At 47.7% G+C, this 27,140-nt stretch overlaps 5 protein-coding genes across 5 annotated transcripts; 3 read left to right on the top strand and 2 right to left on the bottom strand.

The window, feature by feature from the left end:
• Positions 1-7,353: 7,353 nt before the first annotated feature.
• Positions 7,354-8,297, bottom strand: AO090701000343 (uncharacterized protein; the record flags this gene model as incomplete). The annotated part of the gene is made up of 2 exons (XM_023237356.1): positions 7,354-7,750; positions 8,227-8,297. 2 exons carry the CDS (start codon positions 8,295-8,297, stop codon positions 7,354-7,356), a joined length of 468 nt encoding a protein of 155 aa, XP_023092098.1.
• A 1,570-nt stretch (positions 8,298-9,867) lies between these two features.
• On the top strand, positions 9,868-11,128 carry AO090701000344 (purine-nucleoside phosphorylase; the record flags this gene model as incomplete). Its single annotated transcript, XM_001823150.1, has 2 exons — positions 9,868-10,005; positions 10,061-11,128. The coding sequence occupies 2 exons, from the start codon at positions 9,868-9,870 to the stop codon at positions 11,126-11,128; spliced, it is 1,206 nt and encodes a 401-aa protein (XP_001823202.1).
• A 9,027-nt stretch (positions 11,129-20,155) lies between these two features.
• AO090701000345 (SGNH/GDSL hydrolase family protein) lies at positions 20,156-21,635 on the bottom strand (the record flags this gene model as incomplete). Its single annotated transcript, XM_023237355.1, has 4 exons — positions 20,156-20,744; positions 20,794-20,904; positions 20,959-21,395; positions 21,444-21,635. 4 exons carry the CDS (start codon positions 21,633-21,635, stop codon positions 20,156-20,158), a joined length of 1,329 nt encoding a protein of 442 aa, XP_023092099.1.
• Positions 21,636-22,269: 634 nt separating this feature from the next.
• AO090701000346 (SDR family NAD(P)-dependent oxidoreductase) lies at positions 22,270-23,232 on the top strand (the record flags this gene model as incomplete). Its single annotated transcript, XM_001823152.1, has 2 exons — positions 22,270-22,626; positions 22,681-23,232. 2 exons carry the CDS (start codon positions 22,270-22,272, stop codon positions 23,230-23,232), a joined length of 909 nt encoding a protein of 302 aa, XP_001823204.1.
• Positions 23,233-23,955: 723 nt separating this feature from the next.
• On the top strand, positions 23,956-25,591 carry AO090701000347 (putative MFS transporter; the record flags this gene model as incomplete). Its single annotated transcript, XM_001823153.3, has 3 exons — positions 23,956-24,178; positions 24,225-24,287; positions 24,333-25,591. 3 exons carry the CDS (start codon positions 23,956-23,958, stop codon positions 25,589-25,591), a joined length of 1,545 nt encoding a protein of 514 aa, XP_001823205.1.
• Between the last annotated feature and the right edge of the window lie 1,549 nt (positions 25,592-27,140).

Below are 27,140 nucleotides of genomic sequence, written 5' to 3'. Positions count from 1 at the left end.
TCGTCTATGTCATCGGAATGTTAGCCTCTTTTGGTCAAAAGCCAGGTAAGTTTTGGATGGTGGATCTTCGGCTACTCTGTCACCCACATTGGATATTCGATGCCCGTTATGATCGATATGCTGTGAGTCGACACCTACGGTACCCATCGTTGCGGAGTCCAATGGATTCATGGCGATGCAGGCAGTCGCTTCTGATGGTGACAGGCTTGAATGTGGAGAGATCGGTATTGAATGCAAAAGCGCGGATGTGCTTCCAGTGACCATGGTCGGGATATATCGGATATCCTCTGTCAGCAAGGAATGTGGGTGGTAATTGGAATCACGGTTATGGTTGTGATGATGGGACATGGGTTCATCCCATTGCAAAACGCCGATCTCCGCATCATACTCGGAGTCCGTTGCTTGCCTCGGATGCAGGTCTACCGCGGAGGCTGTGGAGGAATCCATATTGAAGAAATAACACACTTTAATACAATTGATCGAGGGGGTAAGATGCCGAGATCCCCCGCGTTAACGGGGAAGCTTCACATTATATACACCACCATGTGAAGACCCTTCGGGACCACGATAATGAGATGGGAAAAGCCTCACCAAAGTTGCGTCAAGCTATCGCAGCAGCCGCCTCTCGTCGGGATCGTGTTGATTGGCAGACTCTGCATTTCCAAAGCAGTCCGGTCCATGTAGGCCTCAGAACTAGCCCTAATCCGGGAGTGACTTGCTGGACGCTGATTCGACGGAACTTTGGCTAGATCAGATAAGGCGATACCAGTGATTAACCTAACCCTAAATTTAGACTAGGACTCCACTTGCCTGTCTCTGAATAATTTTTCGCTGTGTGACAGTTATCAAATCTGGAGTGAAATTCTCTTGGTTGGATGGGGAGGCCCCACCAACAGCCCATCATTTTTAACCGTGAGACCATTTTCCCGGAACGGAAGTGCAAGGCACCAATTAAATGGACAGCCATCGAGGGAGCTATATCTTGCTAATATTATAAGGGCGGAACCGAGGCGCCGGTGCATCACTAACTACCAAGCCTGTGGTTCTTATTAGCCACTCACGTCCCTATTGCTAAGTCCATGGGGGTGGTCTGCTCATGCAGTGAGCAATATCTGATGTTGGCAATTTACACGAGCAATTTACTGCTGAGATTTAGCATTTGTTGCCCGGGATTAGACGTACTACTATTGTATATCGCACGTGGACCTCGTCGACCCACTTAATTGAACATTTACCACCCTCTCGGGTAGAATAATCCAAGCCAAGTCAACGTCCTGACTCAGCACTAATCTTCGCAAGGGTGCCCGGGCATTTAAGCTCGCCTCAACGATACATCTGTACTGTTGAACAAATGTACCCAAGCCTCCAGATGTGCCACGTTATGGATAGTATTCCAAACGGCCCCCACCTGCAGGCCGAGCCCTGTCTCTCTCCTTCGGCAATCTGCCGACGTGTCGCTTATTATTGCGATTTTGGGAGGCGATGTGAGAGTGTGCATGGTCCTTGCAGCCACTAGTCTTAGATCCTTGGTTACTAGATCGGTGGCATGCTGTGTGGTGGTGGCCAGTCCTCCGTACTTTCGGCAGGTATTCAAGCAAATTCCTCTAGAAGCTTAGTACAGGCGGATTTGCGTTAGAGCTCGTCGGACTGGTAAGGGTTAGGGGGCACTTGTTTTACTGTCTACCTTTTCTTTCCTTTTTGGTTAAACTACTCGCTCTTCATATTAGCTTCTTTACTGTAGAAGCCGGAACCACCAATGGATATGTGGCCCAGGACTCAATCTCACTACATATGAGCTATTCGTTTTCTACCACGGTCCACGGCATGCTCTTTTATTTTATACTTTGAAAGGTCTTGCAACGATAAACTCTGGTCTGACACTATGTTTATCGATCTGACCTCCGCGTGGCGACTACCCTCGGCAACCCTGCAGATCACAGACCCCAACCAAGGGATCGAGAGACGTTGGCTGAAGGAATCCAAGACATCCACTAAGCCACTGGGCCCAGAGATCAGCGACAGTAGTGGGCCACCGCTTGCCGAGCCCACAATGACCATTGATCTTCTTGATTTGCCCGTTTATTGAAGAGGAGTGGATTAAGTCAAGCACCTGTAAAATCGCCTGGACCATACATGGTAGAAATTCCTGGGGCTGAATCAATGGTAAAAAATAGTTTTCTCTTCGAGCCAACTTTTCAGATTTCACAATGCATAATTTTTAAAAGTGTACTCCGATCCGCCAGTGATATGATTTCCAACAATAATCTCTAACTGTGGCTTGCCATCTTAAATTGCCAGACTAGACTCAAAGAGGAAGGCGATTCCTTGCTTCTTTTGATTAGTGGTGAAATCAATTTCCTTCTCGTCTTCTTCTGTTTTATTTTGGGAAGATGATCTGTCTATTCCACTCGCATAAACTAATCGTGGGGTCTAAAATTTCTAGTAGCATGCACAAGAGACACTCTGCCACCTTTTCCCCTCAACCTACACACAGGAACCCTGACCTCAATCTCTTTTCATATTGAACCACAACTATACCTCACTCAATACCTATATTATACTCACATCTATCTGACAGTGTTCTCTTCCAGAATACTTTCTGGCCCATGCATTCTATCTGTGATCATCAACGTAGTCCAGAGATTTGACTTCTATCCACATACAAGCAAGCAATCCCTGTCAGTCAAGCACGACAATCCAATACATCTTATGATATAGTATCTCAATCATCACACCAGAGTCCAGATATTAACTTAGAAAACTATCAATCCTACGTAGGATGAGTAAAGTATAGATTTCTCAACCTCTATACTAATCTCTACCCCTGTTAGACAACATGGGCTTGGAAGAAAGATGCATGACGGTCAATACCACGGTGTAGAAAGGTGGAAGGGACGATAGAGGCTGAGACGGTGCAGAAGTTGTGGAAATCACATCATGATTCACAGGACAGAATATGAGATCATAATCCGCTTATGGCTCGTCTCCTGTAAGTTGTAGGTTTAGATATCCGCGACCTAATCGAGCAGACGCCTACAGAAATAGATCAGCAAAAGAATCTATTATAGTCGCTGCTCGTCAACTCCTCCAAACATGTCGTCGGTAATTTCAACATCGCAAGTTTCGATGTCTAGGCCACTTATACTCGTACAAGGTCACGCCGGACACGACACACCGGACGATGAAGTCCAACGGAAGTTAGACAACATCAGAACAATCAAGACCCATTATTCAGGCTGCCATCGGGAGTCCAGTCTAATCCTAGACCTCGATCATGAATTGATAGACTCCAGACAGATCACCGAGCTTCTTGACCAGATTGAAGTGAGATACTGCTTCGACGACGATGCATTGTTTATTCGTGCGATGAATACTTCTACCCATGATAGTTTCTGGTCATTTGCAGGTTCGTGTCTTTATCGACTGAAAAGCGAGACCCTTATGCCAGAATTAGCTCGAGATCTCCGGCTTGGAGTTGCCCCAGTCCGTCTTGACGTAAAACCAAAGGCAATGGCACCAAACCTCAGGTGTCAAAAAAATGCCCAGATCAAGCATTTATTTTTTCTGATCCACATACCCACCACCGCTATCGTACGGTCATCTTCGAAGGGGGTTTGGTGAAACGTATGAAGATCTTATAAGACATATGAAACAATGGCAGTAGCCGTGGACTTGCAGGATCCAGAATTCCTAGCATTTAGCACGCCCGTTGATGATTATCTGGCTGGAAGATTTTGGTACCAAGCCATTTATTCTGATGGCGTAACTCTGTAATATCTTCTTATGTAATGTTGAGAAGCTCATCGGTAGTGGGCTCCACTGTTATCGAGATAGCATAGTTTTGTAATACTCTTAAGCTGGGTTCAAAGAGGAGAGGATCACAAGATGAGATGGCTGCGATATCAAGCTTAGTATTGCTCCTTGCGTCAACGGCAGCGTGTAGAAACCAACTGCATCGTTGATGTTTCCGGTAAAACGCAGACTGCCTATTTCCATACTGGAGGAACACGGCGACAAGGAATCGCCGGTATTCATGTTGATAAACCAAGGGCGGGGTTTTGCCAATGTCTCGCCGAGAAAAGCATAATAGCCTTCATAAACGATGTTCCAAGATTATCCGTAGGCAGCTGATACCACCGGAGTACCCCTTGGCAGTCTGGCTAATCTGATATCCCCGTTGCAGTTGAAATCATAACTATAGTTTTCTGCTTTGACTCTCACTGGCAACCCGGTAATTGCCAGTATCACCAACTGGCCGACAATTTCGCGTTGCGAGGGGGATGGGGGTGTGGGCAGATATTTTATAGTGGGTGCTGTCAAAAACATGGCATTTAAGATCTCGCTGATGGTTATCGATAATACTGTTTAATTTCTCTTCGTCTACACCAATTGGTTTGACTTGGTTAAATGAAGGGCTTGGTTAATTTTGACAATCTTCCAGAATGGCTCCTTAGGATCGTACGAGTCTGATTTGCACCTGTAGATCGAATTGGTTCGTCCCCTGCCATTGCCTGGATCAACCCAATTGTGAAAAATAAGGTACCGGCATCAGGATAGTGCGACTCAAGGAAGTCATGACGTATTTCCACATCTGACTGTTCGGGGTGAAAGATTCCCCGGAGTCCCTCGTGAAAATCCGGCCATCGACCCTGTCCTAAAGGTGAACAACGCAGTGGGCTATACGTGAGCTAGACAATATCACGTTGGTCTATCCCGTTGACTGGAGCAAGCCCGCCTTGCCAACATTACGCTCCTTATTTCGGATTGAGCATCAGGCGTTTGGACCCTTAAGACCTGAACACTGGGGTTTCATGCTCCTAGACCATTTTACCACTCCCACTTAGGCCCGGTATAAGGAAATAATTGGAATACCCCGAGTATCTCCTTCCACAAGGCTAGGGGCCAGTAGAATACTGACTTTGTCTTCCCAGGGGTGAATTCCCTTCTCAGACATGCACAAGGTGAAGGAGGTGAAGCTGTGAGCCCAGATTACTTTAACAAATTGGACTAACGGGTGATTCACCGGGCTTATCTTGATATGTTAACTGGGCCCATCGTGAAATGTCTGGATCTGGGCCTTAGAGTAGGTCACTGACATCGGGTGGAATCGGATCTCGTGGAGCCTGTTCTAACATAATCAGTAGGGGTTGATAGTATCCGTCTCTTCCTGGTTGGTAGAGACAGGGGTGACAGCTGTTTGTGGTCACCCACCAAGAGCACACGGGTGTCTCAGTCGTTTGTGTCCACCGTTGCTAATGTGCTTGAGCAGCAGAGTGTATAATCTCCACCATTCACGGCCGTATTGGCTAGGATGTTGAGTGTTCGATTATTCATGCGTTTAACCCGGAGATAGAAGGTCAAGGGATCCCGATGACCTGGAGAAACTGTCCGCCTGAGCATTTCGAAGTCCTCGTAAAAGCCTACAGAAGAGATTCCGTTTCAGCGGAGGGGGCATGCTTGAATAATGTCAAGCTGCTGGGCCACTGACGACAAGCGTCGTATCGTCTATTGGTAGTGGACCACCTATTCACCGTTCATTACACGTGAGGAAACGTTGCGAGGAACGAGGGCGAGCCTCTCTTCGTTAATCGGTATTTTCCGAGAGAATAATTTCTAGTAGGTCAGTGGAACTCATCCGTCATGCTTTTGCCATTCTCCCTATGCCGAGTGGGTAGGTAGGCCGCAACAAGGGAACGCCTCAGTTCACCAAATGACTTGACTCATCCTGGAGTATTGACTTTTCATAGAAATAGATAAATTTATAATTATTGTATTTTGTGTGGGTGACAGACACACCCGGAAACATGACCGACTGTCTTCAACATCGCTAAACCATGTATGATATTGAGACTTAAGCAAAGTGCTGGTGTGTCAAATCTTGACACCATCGAATATATCGAATGAGGAAGATATTCAGGTGTGTCTATTCCTTCCACATCGAATTTATTATCCCAGGCCCAACATGTCTTTAAAAGACCCTCGGGCCTCTATGAGAAAATCTAACTCGCCTAAAGATAGGGCTATAAAGCTGCACTACCTAAGATGTGGTTTCGATGTTTAACAATGCCGAGCCATCGATCCTAAGAGGTGGAAGGACGGATCTGATGAGAATAGGGTTACGCAGCAGGACATGTGTAGATGGCCAATCCCAGCCTCTCCCTGATAATATGAATTATGTAGGCAAGGTCTGTTCGCAGCCTCCTGCGAATTTTCCCGATATTATATTGCGTGTGTGAAATGCTCTGCCGAAAGTAAAATTGCCAGCCGAAGCAGACACACCTCTGTCTCGGAGATGCGGTGCAGAAGAGGCACCACCAAATCATGGTAGTTTAACAGTCAGTAAAGCGTGAGAAATTTCACCTCGTTAGAACTGGTAAGCGGCTTCCTCCAGTTAATGATGAATAAAGACACTGTGCGACTCGTCTTCTGGCCAGAGCTATGATCTTGGGTCCCATTCCGTCGTGGTTGGGCTCACTGGCCTTGATTCCATCCTTCAAGGCCACTCGCACCTCTGGCTCTGTCTAGCTGCTGCAATGTCGCTACAGTTGCTTATCACGATTTATAGCAAACGAATGACTGAAGCGACGTGTCTGTTCTGTGGATGACACTCAACCGGTGTCATGGATAACCAAGGGAATTGTGATAGTGCAGAAGAAGGAGCATATATGATGATGAGCCTGCTGGGCCGTCACACGTTGTTCAAGATATACATGACTCATTTATATATATGCCCGTTAGAAGGGTGAACGGCTATAGGGCTTGGGTGAGGATTGGGCACATAACGTGGGGTGGGAGAGAGAAGAAGGTAAAGCGACAGAGTGAGGGAACAAAGTGCAGAGAGAAAGTCATATTTGTAGACAAATGGGCCATGCTGGTGTGCTGTGAATTTCTTTATCAGAATGGAATGAATCTGGACAGATTGAATGATGGTTGCTACTCCCCGGATCATTGTCAGATACAAATGGTAAGCTAAGAGATTCTTTGTTGGTGAAAAGCACTTCATTCACAAGATATTGGGGTGCAGTTGTCTTCCCTGACAATTACTATAGTAGATTCTACCCAATAAAAGGAATATTCCATGATATAGTTGTTGCTTCTTCCAATTTGCTGGGAACAATACCCAATATCGGCATTGCCCAGCTTCCAACACCACAGTATCACCAGATTCTACACACTGAGCACATATATGCACATTAACAGACTTATGATGTGAATGAGATCCAGAAATATTATTCATCACCCTCTGATATGTTCAAATAGTCATAAATTCATACAAGTCAAGTTCATCAAGAGATTAAAGGACATAGATAGAACTGAAATCAGTGAACAAAATGCCTCCCGCTAAAGACTCCTTCACAGCAATGTTTCTGTATGCGCCACAACTCTCCATTCCCCATCGGATGCTTGACTCCATGTTGTCGATCCCGTAGCCCGATACTGCTCCTTTCCTTTCGAGGCATTGATATTGTAGGTAACGGTTCCCGCCATGAGATCAATGATGATGACTCGGACGTCCTTTAATTCGAACGAATCGAAATGATGGAATGGAGGCTTGAGTGTCTGTTGTAGAGAGGGCTCACCGTCAAGAGTCAGGATGGGTGTTTTGGGAAACAGGAAATTGGCTTCGGAGTTGGACAGTTTCTCGATCTCGGGGCCAGGATCAGCGGAGGTGAGAGCGGTCCACAGACTGCGCTCTTTGATAAGGAGGTCCTCGCGGATGCGTTCGTGAATAGGAGCCATTGCTGCTAGTCTATCAGTTAATCTCAGTTGTAGTTATTGATGTACGAGAGATGGATGTTCGTACACACCTTGATGACGTTCTGCGCTTCTACTCCGGAGTAAGATATGATGTTGCAGAGTAAGATGCTTTTCTCTTATACCTCGCGGAAAACAGTGACCCTACAGGTATTCCCACGGTAGTCTTAGACTGGAATGTACCCCTTAAGAAGTAAAAAGAAACTAGGTTGGGAGGGCTCATGGATGATATAGGGTCGCAACCCTGGAAACCATCTGACGGCGGGCGGGTGACGTCATCCGCCTGAGCACACGTGGATGACGTGTGATGCTTCTGCCCTACTTTGCAGATCGACCCAGCCAGAGATGTCATTGCTCTCGGTCATGCGATGACACTTCTTGGCTTGTACGACTTGCGTGGCCTGTATGGCCACTATCTATGGTTATCTAAAATTGGAGGTGGATCCTGGAAGGCTCGGGAATCTGACGCACGCAATGCATGAGGACGTTGGCTTCTCGATCAGATGTACTAGTTGAGTGCGATCCAAAACTCTGCCTGCCATTACGTGAGTGTATGAACTGTCTTGATGGTGTGTTAATATGGAGAGGATATGGGAATTAGGTCTGCTGTGTGCAGGCCGCGCCTTGTGTATAGACCTGACGCAGCCAACAGACTCAAGATTCACCCCGATGAGGTATATCTTGTGCAGAATATTTACTTTTGAACCCCTTTCCAAAGTGATAAGCAATGTCAGAGATATTATCACTGGATGCGGCATGTAGCGGTCATGTTGATACATGATGAGGCCGCATTAATACTTTGCTTCGGCTGATGGATGTATGGAATCTTTCTCCGAAGCCATACAATGAGCTGTCACTCCCGGGAGAGTATCCACTCGACTTTGATTGTAATGTTTTGTAATATGATCACTCCGAATGCGATGTCGCATGTTCTCCGATGATGTAAACATATTGACAGACGTGACTACTAGGTCTTTACATTGTCCCCCAGGTGGACTGTCATACGAACTTCATAAGTCAGAAAAATATGCCGCATTCAAACTGATGAAGCTGGATAAGTTCCTCAAAGTTGCCCATATTATCCTAAGCTTCTAGGCGTCAAGTCGCATGGACTACTATTTCGCCAAGAAAAGTTATGTATTGACGTGCCGCCCATTGCAGCTCCAGAGTAAGCTAAAAAAGGCCAGACTCTTAACTACCCCAATGCACCCAGGCACCAAACCTTTGCTGGGGTTAGTCTTCCATCGCGTTGCCGAACATACTCCGAAATAAAGGTTAGAAATCAACGGGTGATAAGAGACGCGACCTAAGCTTTGTATTTCTTATCTTTTATCTTCGACTAAGGCGGTACTATGATTATCCGAGCAGTTCAAATTTAAACACCATATTCTCGTCTATAAGCAGGACGTCCAGCGGTAGAAGGGTAAAGGAGCATGGACGGGGGTAAGATTGAACCTTATATTTCTTTTATGGGCAGGATTTTCTCAACAACAATGAGTCTTTTTACTAAGTAGCCCCATCGAAGTCTATCCGCGGCCTCCGAAGATATTTCTCAAAGTCGGTGCAAATGTGGGCCAGGTACACTCTCGGAACTAACCCTATAGCAACTGAGGCATTCTTTTACGTTTCGTTTCCTCTATCTCAGATCCCAAAAGCGCGCCATGTTACTCTACAATCCTGCACAGGCACGCCGTGCTCTACTCTACGCTGAGAATATGCGTTGCTTCTTACCAATTTGCTAAATGCAGTGGGGGGCATCAATATATCGTACTAACCAAGTAACGTCATTCCCGTGGGAATTGTCGAGCTGAGCACCGATAAAGGACCCCATGGGAGATATCATTGGCCTGTTATCGCGATTTTTACAGACTAATCCCCGCTATTGATGCTGATCTTTCCTGATAAGGGTATTTTGATATGGTAGTCTATCGCTCTCGGCACTGATCGGCGGTTGCCGATGGATACAAGGTAAGGAGAAAAAAAAAAGAAAAAAAAACTTTTCTGGAAAGGGTTCCTGGACGCGACAGAGAACGTGTGATATAAAAGGCCTGCCCCGCGCAATTGACACGGAGCCAATTAACCCCAGCAAAGAATCTGCAAGTCATTGGCAACATGCAGCTTCTCAACACCATCACTACCGGCTTGCTCCTCAGTAGCAGCTGCCTGGCAGCTGCCAGCCCTGCGACATGGCAGCGCTCTGTGTCTCAGGCCCCCAAGAAGGCTGCCCCGAAGGTGTTCATCGTGTCCATGGTATGGTTTCTCGCGTGAGGTAAATTGGAGATGGACAAAGCTAACATCTTCCCAGTTTGAACCCGAAGCTGCTGCCTGGTGGGGAATCCCCGAATTCGACCTGCTGGCTCACAACATCACGATTCCCGGTGCCTCGCCCATCTTCCCTGACGTTCACTGTACTGCCGACTACAGCGTCTGTCAACTCATCACCGGAGAGGGAGAGATCAACGCCGCCATCACAGTGTCATCCATTGCCCTCCACCCCTTCTTTGACCTCACCCACACCTACTTCCTCGTTGCTGGTATCGCCGGTGTCAACCCCAAGGTCGCCACCATCGGCAGTGCCACCTTCGCCAGATACGCCATCCAGGTTGCCCTGCAGTACGAGATCGACCTCCGCGAACTCCCCGACAACTTCACCACCAGCTACTTCCCCCAGGGCGCCTACGCCCCCGACCAATACCCCACCAGCATCTACGGCACCGAAGTCTTCGAGGTGAACGCCGATCTGCGCGATCTGGCCGCCTCCTTCGCCAAGAAGGCCAACCTCTCCGACTCCGAATCCGCGAAGGAATACCGCAGCAAGTACACCGCCGAGGGCTACGAAGCCGCCACCAAGGCGCCCGCCGTCGTGAAATGCGACGTCGCGACCACGGACGTCTACTACAGCGGCAAGCTGCTCAGCGAGGCCTTCGACAACACCACCGAGGTCTGGACCAACGGCACCGGCAAGTACTGCGCCAGCGCTCAGGAGGACAACGCAACCCTGCAGGCCCTGCTGCGTACTTCCGCCCGCAACCTGACCGACTTCTCCCGTATCATTATCATGCGCACCGCTTCCAACTTCGACCAGCCCCACTCCGACGAGTCTGCTCTCCAGCATCTCCGCTACGTCGACGCCGGTGGCTTCGAGCCCTCCATCAAGAACCTCTACAATGCCGGTATCGAGGTCGTCACCGGCATCCTGAACGGCTGGAACACCACCTTCAAGGCTGGTGTCAAGCCCTCCAACTATGTCGGTGACATCTTCGGCACCCTCGGCGGAACCCCGGATTTCGGACCCGGACGCCAGCAGGCGCTCGCGGATGCTGGTGCCATCACCAAGAGAGGTCTCCTCCGTCGCGGCTTGATGCTGGCTTAGGCCTGTACCACTAGATCGAGCCACTCGTCAAGTCTGTACGATATGAATTCATGTTAGCATAATGTCTGACTTTTTATCTTCACGAGACACTATCCATAAGATAGACCTCGCTTACGTACCTATCAACGTCGCATATATAATAAAGATAGATAACTCTATACCAAGAATCCAGCAATAGACCTTCCATTAAAGCATACAATGCACATCCCAACACAGTAACCCCTCACAAGATCCAAACCCTGAGGAAAGTGGACCCCGAGATAACATAAAACCACGCCAAGGGCCTCGTTCATCGTCCACGATCGAACAGAACCCTGACCCAACATCAAAGGCCCAGGGTTCATATATTCACACACCCACGGACAGCAAGAACCCCTTCCCCACTATAACCCGCGGCCCTTATGCCTGGCATATTATATCAGGGTTGATTATGGATTATATTATGCATGAACCTCGGCCTCGGGTAAAGTTGAAATTGAATATACACACGGGTATACACGGAGTACCGTCCGCTTTAATCTCCGGGGTTTTCTGTGCATTGCCACAAAGAGTCGAAATTAGTATTTGACCTGGCGGATGTCAACCGTCGGTTATAAATTAAATATCTGACCTGTCAGCTAAAAATAGGTTTTTTTTTTAATTAGTAGGTGGAAGGTTGGGAAAAGTCAATTCGGACTTCTAGGTTTTTGTCTAATAGACTCTTAACTAAGTGCACTTTAGCCTAATATTCTTCTCTTGAGGATCGAGACTGATGCGGACTTGCGGTCAAGCATAGGATTTTAGATGCATTAGCTCTAGATTACACTCTCTGCAGAAAGGGGAAAAGAAAAAAAAAAATGGAAAAGAAAAGGAGATCTACGAGACGATCACGCGATATTCAGGAGTCTAGAAACCCAACACGATCACCCGATTTTCTTCATCTTCTGTAGCGTGCCCGAGGTAGTCGGTATTAGGTACGTACCGTACCTTTGACTTCCTCCAGTGAAAAGCCTTAGTTCTAGTTTCAGGGTCTCTTTGGTGAAGATGGGTCTTTTTTCCAAGTTGGCTCTCCTTATCACTGGACAGTCCATTCCAGGGCATCGGCACAGAAATGCAGATCAACTACGCTACAGGACACCGGTAGGAAACTGTATCCATGGAACCCAGTGAACCCTACGACCGAAAGGAAATCTATCCCGACGTCTACAACGTAGTATCTACATCGGCAAATGTCAGAGGCGAAAAACAAAGGTTTGAAAGAGAGACCAGAAAAAAAAAAGAGTAAAAAAGGAGTCCCAATGGCTCGGTACCTGTTTTTTTGCCAAGCGGCACTTGCAAAATTAGAATTCGTTAGTTCCAAAGGAAAGAAAAACTTGGCTCTCGGCGGTGGCCGTTTGCTATTTTAGAAAAGGGTTTAATGAAGGTCTTGCTAACATTTCCGCGGGCTTCAAGACGGCGGACTTTTGCCTAAGCGAGCTTAGGTTCCACATCAGTGGCGGTTTCTAGAGGTTTTCTAGGGGAGTTTTTCCGCCGTCATCCTTGCCACGGGGAGGTTTTGTGATGTGTTTAAAGGGTGAGTTCTCTTACGAAAGTAAAGATATGTCCTGTCTGGATACACATCAGACTAGAATTCTTAATTGGGCGTGAAACACCAGCCTAGGCATGAGGTACCATGGTTCATGATTTTGCTTTCTAATATCAAAGTGTCTGGCAAAGGGTTCTTCGGATTGAAACGGAAACGCAGCATACAACTGGAATTTCGTTGGAATATTTTGGCATTAGCTCGTTTCTATAGAGTGGGACTCCAGACAAGGAGCTTTGTTTTCCCCTCGTATTATAATAATGAACAAAGGAAATCTAAAAATGTACGCAGAAAGCAAGAACACAACCCCCAAGTAATTTCGGCTGGGACCGAATTCCCCGCCCAAGTCAATGGTCGTGTGGATCCAGTTCAACCAGCGGCACGAAGCTGTGCCTCTGGGGCCTCTTATTCGCCCCGTAGTCGACCGAGTAGGAAACCGTTTTGTTAATATGACTTTTGCTGAGCGCTTGGGTGGACCCGAATGTGGGCGGCTTGCTGGGCGTGTTTCTCTGTTCGTAGTAAGACTGGTTGCTGGAGTTGCCGAGCATCTTGGGGAAAACATGGACAAGCATCGCTCGGAAGGTTGGGAGACAGGCGCACATCACGGCGATGTGGACTTCGATGACCGACCAGTGCACGATGGGTTGAAGTTGGACTGAAGCCATATAGTCAGTTCTGGTCCGATCCTATGCTGTCGAAAGGTGTCTGAATGGGGAATGGTACATACCAGTAGGGTTTGTGTTCCAGCGGTTGAACCAGAAGACAATCACTCGGGCAATTGCAACGCCGGTCAGGCTGTCCATCATTGTCAGTACGAGCATTAGAGCCATATATGGACAAAACTTACACAAGACCCATTGCAAACATAACGCTGACACCAGCCTTTTTCCGCGCGGACAAGTTCAGCTTGAAAACCTCGTAGACCGGCATGAGCACCATGACCGTGTCCACCCCGATATTGACATAGGCATTGACGAATGTAACCGCGATGAAGTTGACACACTTCCCTGGCTCACCAGTCGCCCATTGATCCCAGGCCAGGTGAACTGGGATACACCGGAAGGAATCAGTAAACACCCAGGTGATTCCGATCGCAGCATTCAATGCAATGATCGTGTACGCTCCGTAGCGAAACAATTTGGACTGAAAGATTCTCAGTAAGAAGAGACACACGGAGATTTTCGCCAGCGAAATCTGCGTTTTATACATGACGACAAAGGCGAAGAAGTACTAGGATAATCAGTCAAGCGGCCAGGTGGCGGTCGAAGCAGGCAAAGACGAACCTTGAGCACTATTGTGATGTTGTCCAGTGGAGTTATGTCCCACATATTCTGCCCAAAGCCATAATGGATCACTAGAATTGACAGTCAGCCTGGGATTGTCCGTGGTTCACACGGATTGAGCTTACTCGTCATATTGACGGCAAATATAGCTACCGCCAGAGACTGAAATCTGTCTTAGCTAAAGTCCTGTCATGCATGGGAACGATGATAAATCTCACATATGCCACGATAATCGTGTAATCGTCAGGACCTCAGCCACCACCAAGGCCCATGAATTTAGCAGCAATTCTGTTGGCGAAAAGGAGGGTAGAGAAAATGAGAGGAACTAGTGTGGCTGAGTCTACTTCCGGACGTCCCTTATGGGGTGCTATGCCGCATTGGCGATTACTGAGTCGTGTGGTGACTGCAAGACAGTTAGACTCCAAAAGAGGTTGCGATATGAGCGTAAATCCATACGGAGGGTCTGTTTCGGAGTACAGCTTGTTGAAACACAATCGGTCATGTTACTCTGGAATGTAGTGTCGCCGCAAAGGCATGACGTATCGGTAGATGCGCACGACGTCGAATTATTGGCGATTAGATCGCTCTGGCAGGTTACCTATGAGATGGTCAGCAGGAGTACTTCAGGACTCTATAATCCCGCACCATACCGCGCACTGAGGCAATGTGTCTTCTGATTCTGTAGTTGCAGCTGCAGCCCCAGCTGCCAGCGTCGCTGAGGCCAGTACGAGTATCCAACGCAAAAGCATTCTGGGTGATATTATTCCCCGGGAACAGTAGGGGCGGGGGCCAAGCAGAGTGGGATCAAGTTCATTCTCTACAGAACGCCCGTGGAGGGGAACCACTGTCTAATATGGAGTCGAGAACAAAGTCCCAGTTGGAAAGCTTTGATGCAGAGGTCCACCCGGCATGTGCAATGATCCTCACCAAAATTACCCTAAGTGATCCTCCGACCCGTTCACAAGAGCCCAAGATGGCTAGGTGAGCAGATCGTCATCTAGCGTCCAAGCCAGATAGGAGACCTTCTGAGGGGCATTCTTCATTTTATCCAGTCGGGGACTCTTGGTATTCGGGGTACGGTCCGGTATTGGACCACAACGGTAGTTCAAATCAGATACTCCCATGATTCGCGAATGTTAAGGTCGACCATCGACGGGGATCGTGTCCAATTTCCCGAAACACTAGATCGGCAGTCTACATGTACGGTTTTGACATCTAGTGCGACTGCCGGCCCAAGAGTTGGGGTGGGTCGGCCAACTCGTATGGCTGAAAGCCTCTGTCGACCTGCACGGGGATCTGGCGGTAACCCTAAATAAAGTTGATTGTTAGACGTCTTTCGTGGCGTTGGTTTCTACATGAAACTGACTGCGCAGAAACAAGAATGCCTTTTTGAGCAAGCCGTGCGATGGAGTCGTCGGGATGCAGACCATCTCGAGGCATCTCCGAGCCGGTACTTTCACCTCCACAGACTCAACCGCCGCTTCCCCCTTACTTAGCATACCCACTTGGTCCTCCTTCAGCCTCGCTCCACTCAAAACTGTACTAGCACTACTATTTCAAAAGTTGTGACTCGCCCGCCATACGCAGGCCATTTGCCGCGTAAAGGGGATGATTGTTAGATTACGGTACTTCGCGATGATATAAACTTTCCTTGGCCCCTTGGCCTATTGGACCTGTCAGTAAGAAATAGTTGCAGAGTTAAATAGAATAATCACGCATGCCGTGCCGTTATTTGTATCCATGCCGGTCTAGCAATAGACTACTGATTTTTTCTTTTTTCTTGGGCCAAGCGGTCATAGTCCGAAGCCGGCTTGTAATGCCCCTGAAGACCCGGGGCTTCTCTCATCCCTGCAGTTATTCCATGCAGGGCATTGCTACGGCTTCTAATTGTCAAAACTCCATTCTAGCATCTGTCAGTGATCCGACCACCGACTATGATAGGGTGCTACCGACCTTAATACGCTCCGCTTCGAAGAAAGTGGGAAGTGGACGGTGGGCCCAACATAGCTTTACGTTTATCCGTCGCCTAACTGGCTAGTTTAATTGTGTGCAATTTGCTATGCTGGTTGCCCTACCTCCACCTCAACGTGTTTTCCAGGTTCCCAGCCTCTGGAGAAGGAAAACTCTGCAAGGGCTACGTAACCGAATGTAACCCTGTTACCCTGCTTAATACCCTTACTCTTGTTAAGCTTCTGATGACATACAACTCTATTTTATGACAAGGTTAGTATTATTAGATGCATAAATTCTTGGGATATGAATATGCTAGCTCCGACCAACATGAAATGCACGTGGTGGCCTTCCAGAGACGGTTCGACTTTCATAATAGCAACCCGAATTCCATGTCCCCATGTGCGATCAAGGCAACATGAACAAACATTGTCTTAATTAGCGCTCTTCGTGGAGGGTCTCCCACTACTGCATCCCAACTAATATGGAATACCCATTCCTATTCCCACAAATAGAGGCAAGTAGAGGGGGTAGACACGGACGCCAAATCGCCAAGAATAATAATAAGGAGGGTCACGTACTCCTACTGCATGCTCCGTATATAGAACAGGCACGCCCCAGGGAAACCGTTCTTAATCCGGAAAACCCCCAGGAATCATATCCATGACGCTCATATGGCCGTGCTGCGTACCATGTGTATCATCAGACCCATACCTCGATGCCACGCGACTAGGGAGGGGTCTCGAAATGTCAAAATTTCATGAAATTTATGCCATATACCCGGCCTGACATGAAATCTAGATTTGGTCTTGAGAAGAGTTTTTACGCTAGTAATTTGATAGGCTTGGCTCTGGTCTATTGACTAATATAGGAGGTAGGCGGTAGGCCTTCGCCTGCCGCTGAACAAAAAAATTGAAGCTATTCAGAACACTGAAATCGCTTAGAAATAGTGATTTTATCGCAATATACTTCGAGCCGGAGGCCCGAAGCCAGTAAAAAATGAGGTTTTTATTTAGAACACTAAAATCGCTTAAAATGGTGATTCTATAGTAGTTAATAGACTGAAGGTAATAATATATATATATTTTTTAACAGTATACTAAAATCTAGTTTTTAGTATTCTAATTAGTTTGATTAATTAGTCAGATTCTATAAGCGAGCTTTATTATTGGCTAATAAGGGTCTATTTTGAAATTCGATTTTAAAATATTAAAATGGATGAACTTTCAAAATGTCAGTATTTAGTCAAAATTTCTGAAAATTTCCCACCCCTACACGCGACACCGTTAAACATCCACACGGATCAGACATGAGACTGGGCCAAATACATATCAGCAGGGAATATAGTAATTGGTGCATGGTACATGGAGGGTCCAATGTACTGTACGCCAATGGGGGGCTCTGGAGTATCAGGAGCGCCATTCAAAGTTATCTATGCTAAATATAGGTATACTGTTGTTGGAAAAGGCACGATCTCTGGGCTATGGGATTAGCTCAAGGGCGACGCCTAAGTATATCGGGTCCTGCAGGAACCTCAGGGTTCTGTAGTCCCTGTTTTCCTTGGGGTAATTGACCTAGTAATGCTTTATAACCTCTATGGGGCTGGAAAAATTCAGCATATGCTGCTTATAGGATAGGGTGGGAATTCTATCAGCAGTATCGAGAATGCGCCTTCTTGTCTAGAATTTACCGAGGAGGAGTTGAATTGTAAAATCTCGAGATCTGTGAAGAAGATCCGCTCTCTCGGAGTGTTGTATAAGGACCTTCGACCTGATAATATACTATGGAACGCTGAGGTGCGACGGGCCCTGATTATTAATTTCTATTCGGCTAGATCAGACCACCGACCGAAGAGGCGGATGTTTTCTACAGAGGCACGTTAGCCAAAACAAGCTCATACTATTTGCTAATGATAACTGTACATTACTGGGGCATTCTTTCGAGATGATCTGTTCCTGGGGTATTGTGAACCGGAGTTTCTTTACATAGGATTTATTATTTTCCTTTTACGACGACTGGCGCTTTGGAACACAAGTTGATAGAGGCTATAATACTATATACTATTATATATCTAGGATCCGTAAGCACTAACAAAATTTGTTAAGAGTGAGGTAGCTTAATATAATATATGCCACGCCGCGGGGAGTTTCGCCGGTATATATAATAGATCTAGCTTAGCTACTAGAGGCGACTGTCATATATAATAAGAATCAATTGGATAGTTTAGTTGGCCCAAGTAGTGAGATCTGGAGACTCTTTATGTAGTCCAGTGTGTACGTGTAGATAGCTGGTTGAGCACTCAACCAGCTGCGTGTATATATACACGTTTGATAGGGAATATACCTCTTCGTTTAAACTAGCCCTCTCCACGTTACCTCAATGATCTAGAGTAATCGACTCCTGAATTCCCCTCTGAGTTACGATACGAGAGACCACTCTTTCAAGAATTAGCTTAGCTACTAGATAGGTGATTCCGCCTCGCCCGTCGTATGTTCTGTTTCAGGACTGATAAGGATCGATCGGATAAATGGTTGGACCTGGAGGCACGTGTTCTGTTTGACACGTGAAACGGGGAAGCTTCGGGGCAGCGGTGCCGATTCTCCGGATAACTGTACGGGGAATGTACGTAGGATTGAGTCTGCTGTTGACTACTACTGGACCATCTTAGTCCCCACAAAACTCCGTGACGAAGGCACTTCTTGAGTGCTGACGACAAGTAACGAAAATATTATCTAGGGCAATTTGAATCATAACCTGACTCCTAAGGCGTCTGCTGCAGTGCGCAATGCCCAGTCTTGATGAGAACGTCCCATCACGAGCTCCAGACGGGCCCGGAGATACAACATTTACCCCAACCATTGATGCATCGCTTTCCTACTCAGCCGGAAAATCTTTTGATTTTAACATTCTCGCAGGCCCGAAGCAAGGACGATACGAACATATTCCCGCTCGATGGCGTTGATATCGAGAGCGTTTCGAACAAGGAATTAGTGCGGCTTGGGGAGACTGCTTCTGTGCTCTACCAAATCGGCTCAAGCAAAGTCCTACGAATTTCTCATGACCTGGTATTGAAATGCGGGCCTTTAGTTCTTCCCAGTGAGGGTAGAGCTCTAGAGTTTGTCAGAGCAAAGACCTCAATCCTAGTTCCTCGGGTCTTCCGCTCATTCCAGGTAGACGACCCCTTCGAGTACTATGGGACGAGAGGTTATTTGGTCATGGATTATGTCAAGGGCCAAAATCTTGGAGATTGCTAGAAACATCTTACCAAACATCAAAAGGACGATGTGATCTGTCAGACAGCGGTGATAATAAAATAACTTCAATCGATTCCGATTCCAACAGCTGGCCCTCTTGGAGGGGGTCCTTGTCGGGGTAAATTCTTCACAGACTATGGTGCCGGTCCATTCAATTCTGGGGCCGAGATGGAAGCTTGGTTTAACCACAAACTCAAGATATGCAAAGATTATAACCAGGCCCCCCAAGATATCCCCCCATTTGACTTTCAGAAGTTCGTGCTCGTGCATCAGGACATCAGTCCTCGAAATATGATATTGGACGCTACTGGAAAGGTTTGTTTGATAGACTGGGCACATGCGGGTGCTTATCCTCCTGCGTTCGAGCGAGCCGCGATAGTCGAGCAGCACATATTCCCGGAGTTCAACGAAATGACACTTCATGTCATGCCAGAATACGACGTCGAGGTGCGGCAACTGCAGTCAATTGGGTATGGACTATCAGTTGCCGGTCTCGCATAATCACCCACTTCTTTTTCCGTCACTTGAATCGGCCGTTACGAACAACCTCCATCGAACATTGCAGCATGAGCCCGCAGGGGTAGAAAGCAGGCAAAATAGGAGTTCAAATGGCTAGGAATAAGGGTGAGTGCGGAATATTGGAGGGAGTTTGGGAAGAGAAAAAGATTTAGGAGGAGACGAAGTCAGAACAGTGAAGAAAAGCTCTTTTATAGTGGGAAGCCAGGCGGGCGGTGTTTACAGTACGGCGTATCGGCACCAGAAACGGTAAAACGAACATAAGCGGGAATTCACAGGTCCTCGTTTTACAAATCCAACTTAATAAAAGTACGGCAAGAGTACTCCTACTGAAAGACAAAGAAGCCTACCAAGGCCTATATTTGGATAAGTACTACCTCCAGTTGCGATGTTGTTACAGAGGCCTGATCCCAACAACTCATAATCAGCAGCAGTCCTGTTAATATTATCAACAACTCGAGTCCTAGCTTCTGTACTCCTCAAACAAATCCATAGGAAAATAATCCGCCAGCGCTTGATAGCCCGCTACATTCGGGTGTAAATAATCGCCCGAATCGTACTCATCTGCAAGTTGTGCCGGTGCCTCAGGATCTCTAAGCACTTGATCAAAATCCAAAACAGCATCAAACACACCACTCGTCCTTATCCATTCGTTAATTCTCTGACGCGTGTCCTCCCTTACAGGGTTCGAGTAGGGTTGTACATCAGAAGCATTAGCTGGTGCACCAAAGGGCGTTATAGTAGCCCCGAACACAGGAATGCTGGCTGCGTGGAGACGGGTCACGATCTGCTGATAGGCAACGATAAGTCTATCGCCGATCTTCTTCTGGACCTCTGGGTCGGCATCAGCGACTCCGATGTCATTGACGCCTTCAAAGATAATAGCGTATCGGACGCCGGACTGAGCTAGGGCGTCGCGGTCAATGCGACTGATTACGTTTGGGCCGAGCCCATCTGCGAGGATTCGGTTGCCACCTGCTGCTTGGTTGAGGAGAGCAATTGAATTGGTCGTTGGGGTTTGCTGCATGCGGGTTAGGAGGAGGTCGGGCCAGCTGGATTTGTTAGCTATGCCTGGGTTGGTGTAATAGGTCTGCTGCTTACCGGTTGTTCTTGTTCGTATCGCTTCCTCGTCCGTCGGTGATGCTGTCGCCAATGATTGCGCAGCTGCGGCTCGTGGATGGGAGGTGAGCTTCAATGGCGCTGATAAAATACCTATCAGGCTGTTAATTTCATGTTCAGCGGCTCAGCGTAAGCAAGGTTACTAACCAGTGATCAACACTCTCCACCGAAGAGTCTGTTAGATTCCTTTTTCCGACCCAGTCACCCAAGCTCATCCATGATGTTGTTCTACTTCCTGGATGGGAGGTAATTGCACCTCCACCCTGACCCTGTTCCAGATAGATGTCGATAGTGAGCGTATCTTGCGCTTTCACCGGGAATGCAATGGGGTCTGAAACGACTAAACCTCCATTCGGGATGACTATGTCTGCGCTACCGCTGAAGAGAACATCCTTCGTGGTATTGGACTGAATCGCACTCGTCCCGAGCTTCTGGTCTACGGGTAGACTGACTGCAACCTTGGTCACTGAAAGATCTTCCAGGCCGAATGCATTAGACAAGCGTAAACGAATCTCATGACCTGGTTGGGTGACACGAATGGTCTGGCGGATGGTAGTATTTTGAAATATGTATGTTGAGGAGTTCTGGCAGTGTTAGAGACTGAGTGTCGGACTTCTAGGAGAGTTTCATACATAGGGAGGTGGAGGTAGATTGGCTGGCTCGGTCAACTGAGGCATGGCAGTCCATATGCTGACCCAGTGAGTATCTGAATTTCGAAAGAGTACATTGTTCCGTTGGCCTATCGATGAACTAAGAGGATAGGACCATGCTATCCGAGCTAGGAGGAGTAGGGAAAAAATACGAACGAAAACACGTAGTAACATGATTGAAGTTCTGAACTGTAATATCCGCTACACAATTTGTGCTAGCCTTATTCTCCACTGTCAAGACTTGAGTAGCCTATATATACTCAGGGACTCAAAACCTGGGGTAATCTTCAAGCCTATTGTAGATCGCAAAGCCGGTAGACCTCCGTTCCTCCGCATTTCCTGAAGCTTGAACCGGCTAAACCGGCTAAATAACGTCTCTTTCGCATATATCATTTGAAGGACCAGTAAAAGCTGGTCAAAAAATCCTGTTCAGGCTCCTTACACATAGTTGCCGGCAAATTTGTGATCGACACGGTAACTGTTTCTCCGCAAATAATCGGCGTGACTTTCCTGGGGTAGCAGTACCCTAATTGGGATGTAAACGAAGCCCACTGTGCACACTCACAGATAAAACTGTTCTACTTCTTAGGGCATTGAATATTATAGCATGTTTACTAGATGGAAGATCCATAGGTATAAAGATGTTTCTATAATGCATTACTTTATGACTGCTTATGCTGGTCCACAGTTATCTCCGCAAACTCCGGGATGAAGCGGGGAACAATCAGAGGATATATGCCTCCTCATCTCCCAGCCACCAAGTTCCGTCTGCCGCATTGAGTGTTAGTCAGTAAAGACAAAAGTCATAATGTCTATCTTCCAAGCCCAGAAAACCGCCCTTATAACCGGCGCGGCCTCCGGAATCGGTTTCGCGACCGCTAAGCTCTGTCGCAGTCGGGGCATGCACCTTGCGTTGCTCGACATCGATGCTGCCAACCTTCACAAAGCGAAAGATGAACTTGCTGCCACTGACCCTTCACTCAAGACCGAGTCGTACGAGATAGATGTTGGGGATAAGAACAGGTGGTCTGAAGTTGCAAATTCCATAAAGTCGGCATTCAGTGGAGTGGATCTCGTGTTCTTGAATGCGGCAAGGCCACAGAGAGCGCAGAGCCAGTATGAAGGAAAACTGAAGCCATGGGCAGATGTTGAGTCCTGGAAGAAGGTCTGTACAATTGTGTTGTATTTGGAAGCTGTGGGACTGAACTGATTGAAACAGACATTCGACACTAATGTCTTCGGACCGCTGAACGGCATCGAGGCCATTCTCTCGTTGCTTCTATCAACCAACACACCTAAGTCCGTCGTTATCACAGGCTCCAAGCAAGGAATCACAAACCCCCCAGGAGGTGGCGCCCCAGCGTACAATGCCTCGAAGGCCGCCATCAAGAACCTCACGGAGCACCTCGCTCACGATCTTCGGTCGGATCCCGCGACTGCACATATATCTGCACATCTGTTTGTTCCGGGATGGACCTGGACTGGACTAATGGGAAATGTTGGGCCTACACAGGAGGAGAATGTGAAGAAGATGGCTGGAGCGTGGTTCCCTAGCCAAGCTGCGGAGGTACTCGTCGATGGAGTAGAGAAGGGCTCGTTCTATATCATCTGCCCCGATGGAGAGACGGATTGGCCATTAGATCAGGCTAGAATGCAGTGGGCTAGCGATGATGTCGTTGAAGGGCGACCGGCATTATCTCGTTGGGAGGCGAGTTGGAAGGAACGGGCGGAAGCAGGCATTCGTGCTGATGCTGAGCAACGGAGAAAGTAGGTGATACGTTATATTTCGAGCACCTTGGACGGATTATTATTGTACTGGATACTACAGTCGAACGTGTTGTCGTTCCGGATGTTGTAATGGGTGTAAAGGTCACTGGATCTGCTTCCGCTTTTGGACACAAACCCTAAGGCGCAAGTGAAAGAGAGTCGATGAGCAACTCAGACGACAATAACAACGAGCCCAATATTTACCATATCATGTAAATAGAAAGTTAGCACGCATTGGATGATTATGAATGGATTTATTACACGGTGTAAGACACTGCCGAGGGTAGTACCGGAGCAGCAAGATTAAGTTGCCGACAGCATTCCAAATGATAAGATACCAAATCACGGCGGCGCCGAGACGTCGGCCAATGCAACCTATGTAACGTCGACGATCGCCGGATTCGTCCAACAACGAGAAGATGCGGAGGTTAGCGTGGGGGTGGCCTCCGTCTTTGGCCCATTGGAGGTCAAGGCACAGGGGTTTCAGTCGCTTATCATCGTCTTCTTCTGGTAAGGTTGCGACCCTACTCTTATCACCCATGACGATGATACTCTGCCTTCCGACCTGCATGACGATGTGAGGAGAAGCTTTTTAAACCTGCAGCTTTTTGCGAGGGTCACAAAAACCTGAACAATCTGCACCCCTTACATCGGGTTGATTCCGTTATTTGCCCATTTTCTATTCTCTCCCTCTCCATCTTCCTCTCCCACCGCTGGCGGCAGGACCATGGCGTCGAAAAGCGTTTCTCCATCCGACTTGGAGCGACATGATACATTCAAGTCCGCTGGACGGAATGCTTCACTAGATGACAATGACACTAACAAGTTGGGTGCCTATGCATCTGCTCCAGGTGTAGTCGAAGATGTAGTCAGAGTGGTTGACCACAAAGCTGAACGAGCTTTGTGCCGACGATTTGATCTGCGATTGCTTCCTATATTGGCCGTTATGTGTAAGTCTCGGCAAAAGTTTAACCAAATTTTATACTGACGAACTAGATCTGTTCAATGCTTTGGATAAAGGAAATTTAGGAAATGCGGAAACTGATGGGATGAGCGATGGTAAGGCTCAGATCGAACCCCAGCTTATCTTAAGCTAATTGATAGATCTCAACTTCAAACCTAACCAATACAACCTCCTCCTGTCCATATTCTTTGTTCCATATGTCATTTTTGCGCCGCCGTTCGCGATGTTGGGCAAACGATTTAGCCCTGCCAGAGTGCTACCTATTCTCATGTTTAGCTTTGGTTCTTTCACCCTCCTATCGTCTGCGACCAAGAATTTTGGTGGGATGTTCGCACTCCGATGGTTCCTAGGAATGTCAGAAGCGGCATTTTTCCCGCTGGTGATCTACTATCTGACGACCTTTTACCGTCGCGGTGAGCTCGCCAGACGACTAGCCATCTTCTACGCGGCGTCCAATATCGCCAATGCCTTCTCCGGCCTGATCGCATTCGGCGTATTCCAAATTAAACACTCCAGCATTCCTAACTGGCGCTATCTATTCATCATCGAGGGCGGAGTAACTGTCCTCTTCTCCATATTCGCATTCTGGTACCTCCCCCGCAGCGCCGCGGAAGCAAAGTTCCTCTCAGACGAAGAGAAAGCCCTCGCCTTGCATCGTATCCAAGTCGATTCGAGTGCGGTAGTGAACGAAGAATTTCGTTTCCGCGAAGCCCTCGGCATCTTTAAGCACCCTAGCACTTACGTATGGCTCTGCATTGAAATCTGTCTGGGAGTCCCCATCCAAGGTGTCGCCCTTTTCTTACCCCAGATTGTCCAGCGACTTGGCTACAGCACCGTCAAGACGAACCTATACACAGTCGCTCCAAACGTCACCGGTGCAGTCATGCTGCTGATCCTGGCATTCTGCTCCGATGCAGTCCGTCTCCGTTCGCCTTTCATCGTACTCGGATTTCTCCTCACATTCGCCGGTTTCATGATCTATGCTTCCATCGATGACGTGCAAGCTCAGATCCGCGTCGCGTATTTCGCAACTTTCATGATGACCTGGGGAACTTCCGCCCCGTCCGTGTTGCTGAGTACATGGTATAACAACAACATCGCGCACGAAGGCCGTCGTGTGCTACTTACCAGTATCGGTGTGCCACTGGCCAATCTGATGGGTTTGGTGAGCAGCAATGTCTTCCGCAGTCAGGATAAGCCCAAGTACATACCGGCATTGATCACAGTCGGGGCGTTTGGGGCCACTGGGGCCGCATTGGCAGGGTGCTTGGGGATTTACATGTGGCTTGATAATAAGAGGCGCGATCGCAGGGATGGAGTGACGGTTAGAGCGCAGGATGTGCCTACCGAGCGGTTGAGAGATGGTCCTGCTAGTCCTGAGTTCCGGTGGTTTCTTTGATGGTTTGGTTTCTTGTAATGGAAATTGTTATTTGACATCTTTCAGCGTTGGTGTCCATGGGTCTTTTCTTGCTGTCAATGAAATTGTAGTTTCAGGCGCTGTCGTGGAGAGGTTCCGTTGCTCTGCATTTGGACGAGTCTTTACGAAATACGGTATTTCCCAAAAATCGTCATCTTGGACTACTGCTGAGGTAGGTTTCTGAGCACATAGTGTGTATACAAAAGTGGATCTATTCGAGTTATATGATCCCGTTGTATGTGCAACTGGCGAAGCTCGGAATGTAAACTAAATAAATAACCTCGTTGACAGAGACTTATGCTGAAGAGGTATCCATCAATATTCAAAACAGCGGGCAGTTACCAAAGGCTCACTGACTCATCAGACTTATACGGAAGTTCAAGAATAATCATCTTAGGCTTTCCCACTGAATCGTCATGTCATCGGAGAATCAATAAAACGTCACAGTATTTCCACGTCTTAGTTTCACTTAGATTTGTCGGTGTGGTACCAGTGTGTCATAACAATTCCTTTCAAGGAACTCCTGCGATCAGCTTCTGAATACGGCCTCATTTCTGATATGCCATTCAAGCTGCTAGAGTCGCTACTTTCATACCCATTCAGTCGAGCCTCTCGACCATCACCAGTGCTGCCAGAAGTCTGCCTCGCGGGTGTCTCGGCCAGAAAACTGCAACTTCTCAGCAGAAAAGGCACCTTTCCCAAAGTACCCGGCTACCGCCTCACTTGCACCGTAAGTAGCAAAGAAAGCGATCATGCGAGGGGAGGTGCAGAACTGCCACATATCAGGGCCGGCATCTTCATGCTTTGCTTCCTCTTCAGGGGGATTCCAGGCTATCACGCATAAAGTGATTGTTAAATTAAGCGCGATGCACCTTTGCAGCTTGATGTTTTCAGGAAACAGTTTCTGGCTGAAGTAGAACGGGTCGTTAAGTTCATCCGCGATATCTTCTGCACTGCGATCCTTCTCGGCTTCAGTCGCTGCTACTTGGTCATCTCCAAATAGGTACCATGGTATAGTTTCACGCATTTTCTACTTATTCAATGAGCTCCATTATGCATATACCCCAGGGGACTTCTGTATCTTACCAAGGCAGTCTGAGTAAGTTCCCGAAATGCCTCCGATATTTCCGGTCCAATTCCTGGCCAGTTGTCCTGCGCGGGCGCCTTATCCAGAAAAGCATTCGTGTAGCTATCCAACGCCGTCATCAACTGCCGTATCGTCCATCCTCGTTAGGTTTGGGACCAAAAGCTCAATTGTGGTGACAATACGCCTACCTTATCCAGATTGTCCCCAACATCTTCGATATCATCGTCCGTCCATCGCTCCAGTCGGGACTGCCAGTCACCGTTGGTAAAGCGATCGAACATATTGTTCAACTTCTTTAACGCCAGTCACATGATCTAGCTCCGATGACCATTCATCCAAGATATCCCCCTCGGCTGTTTTTGGTGAGCTCTACTTGGTACTTCTTTCTCGGGTAAGAAGAGTTGGGGCATTGGTTCAACCAACCTCGCTCAGCGCTCTTGATCT

The sequence above is a fragment of the Aspergillus oryzae genome, chromosome 5 (assembly GCF_000184455.2).
Source record: "Aspergillus oryzae RIB40 DNA, chromosome 5".
NCBI lineage: Eukaryota > Fungi > Ascomycota > Eurotiomycetes > Eurotiales > Aspergillaceae > Aspergillus > Aspergillus oryzae.
This window is presented reverse-complemented; position numbering and strand designations above follow the sequence as displayed.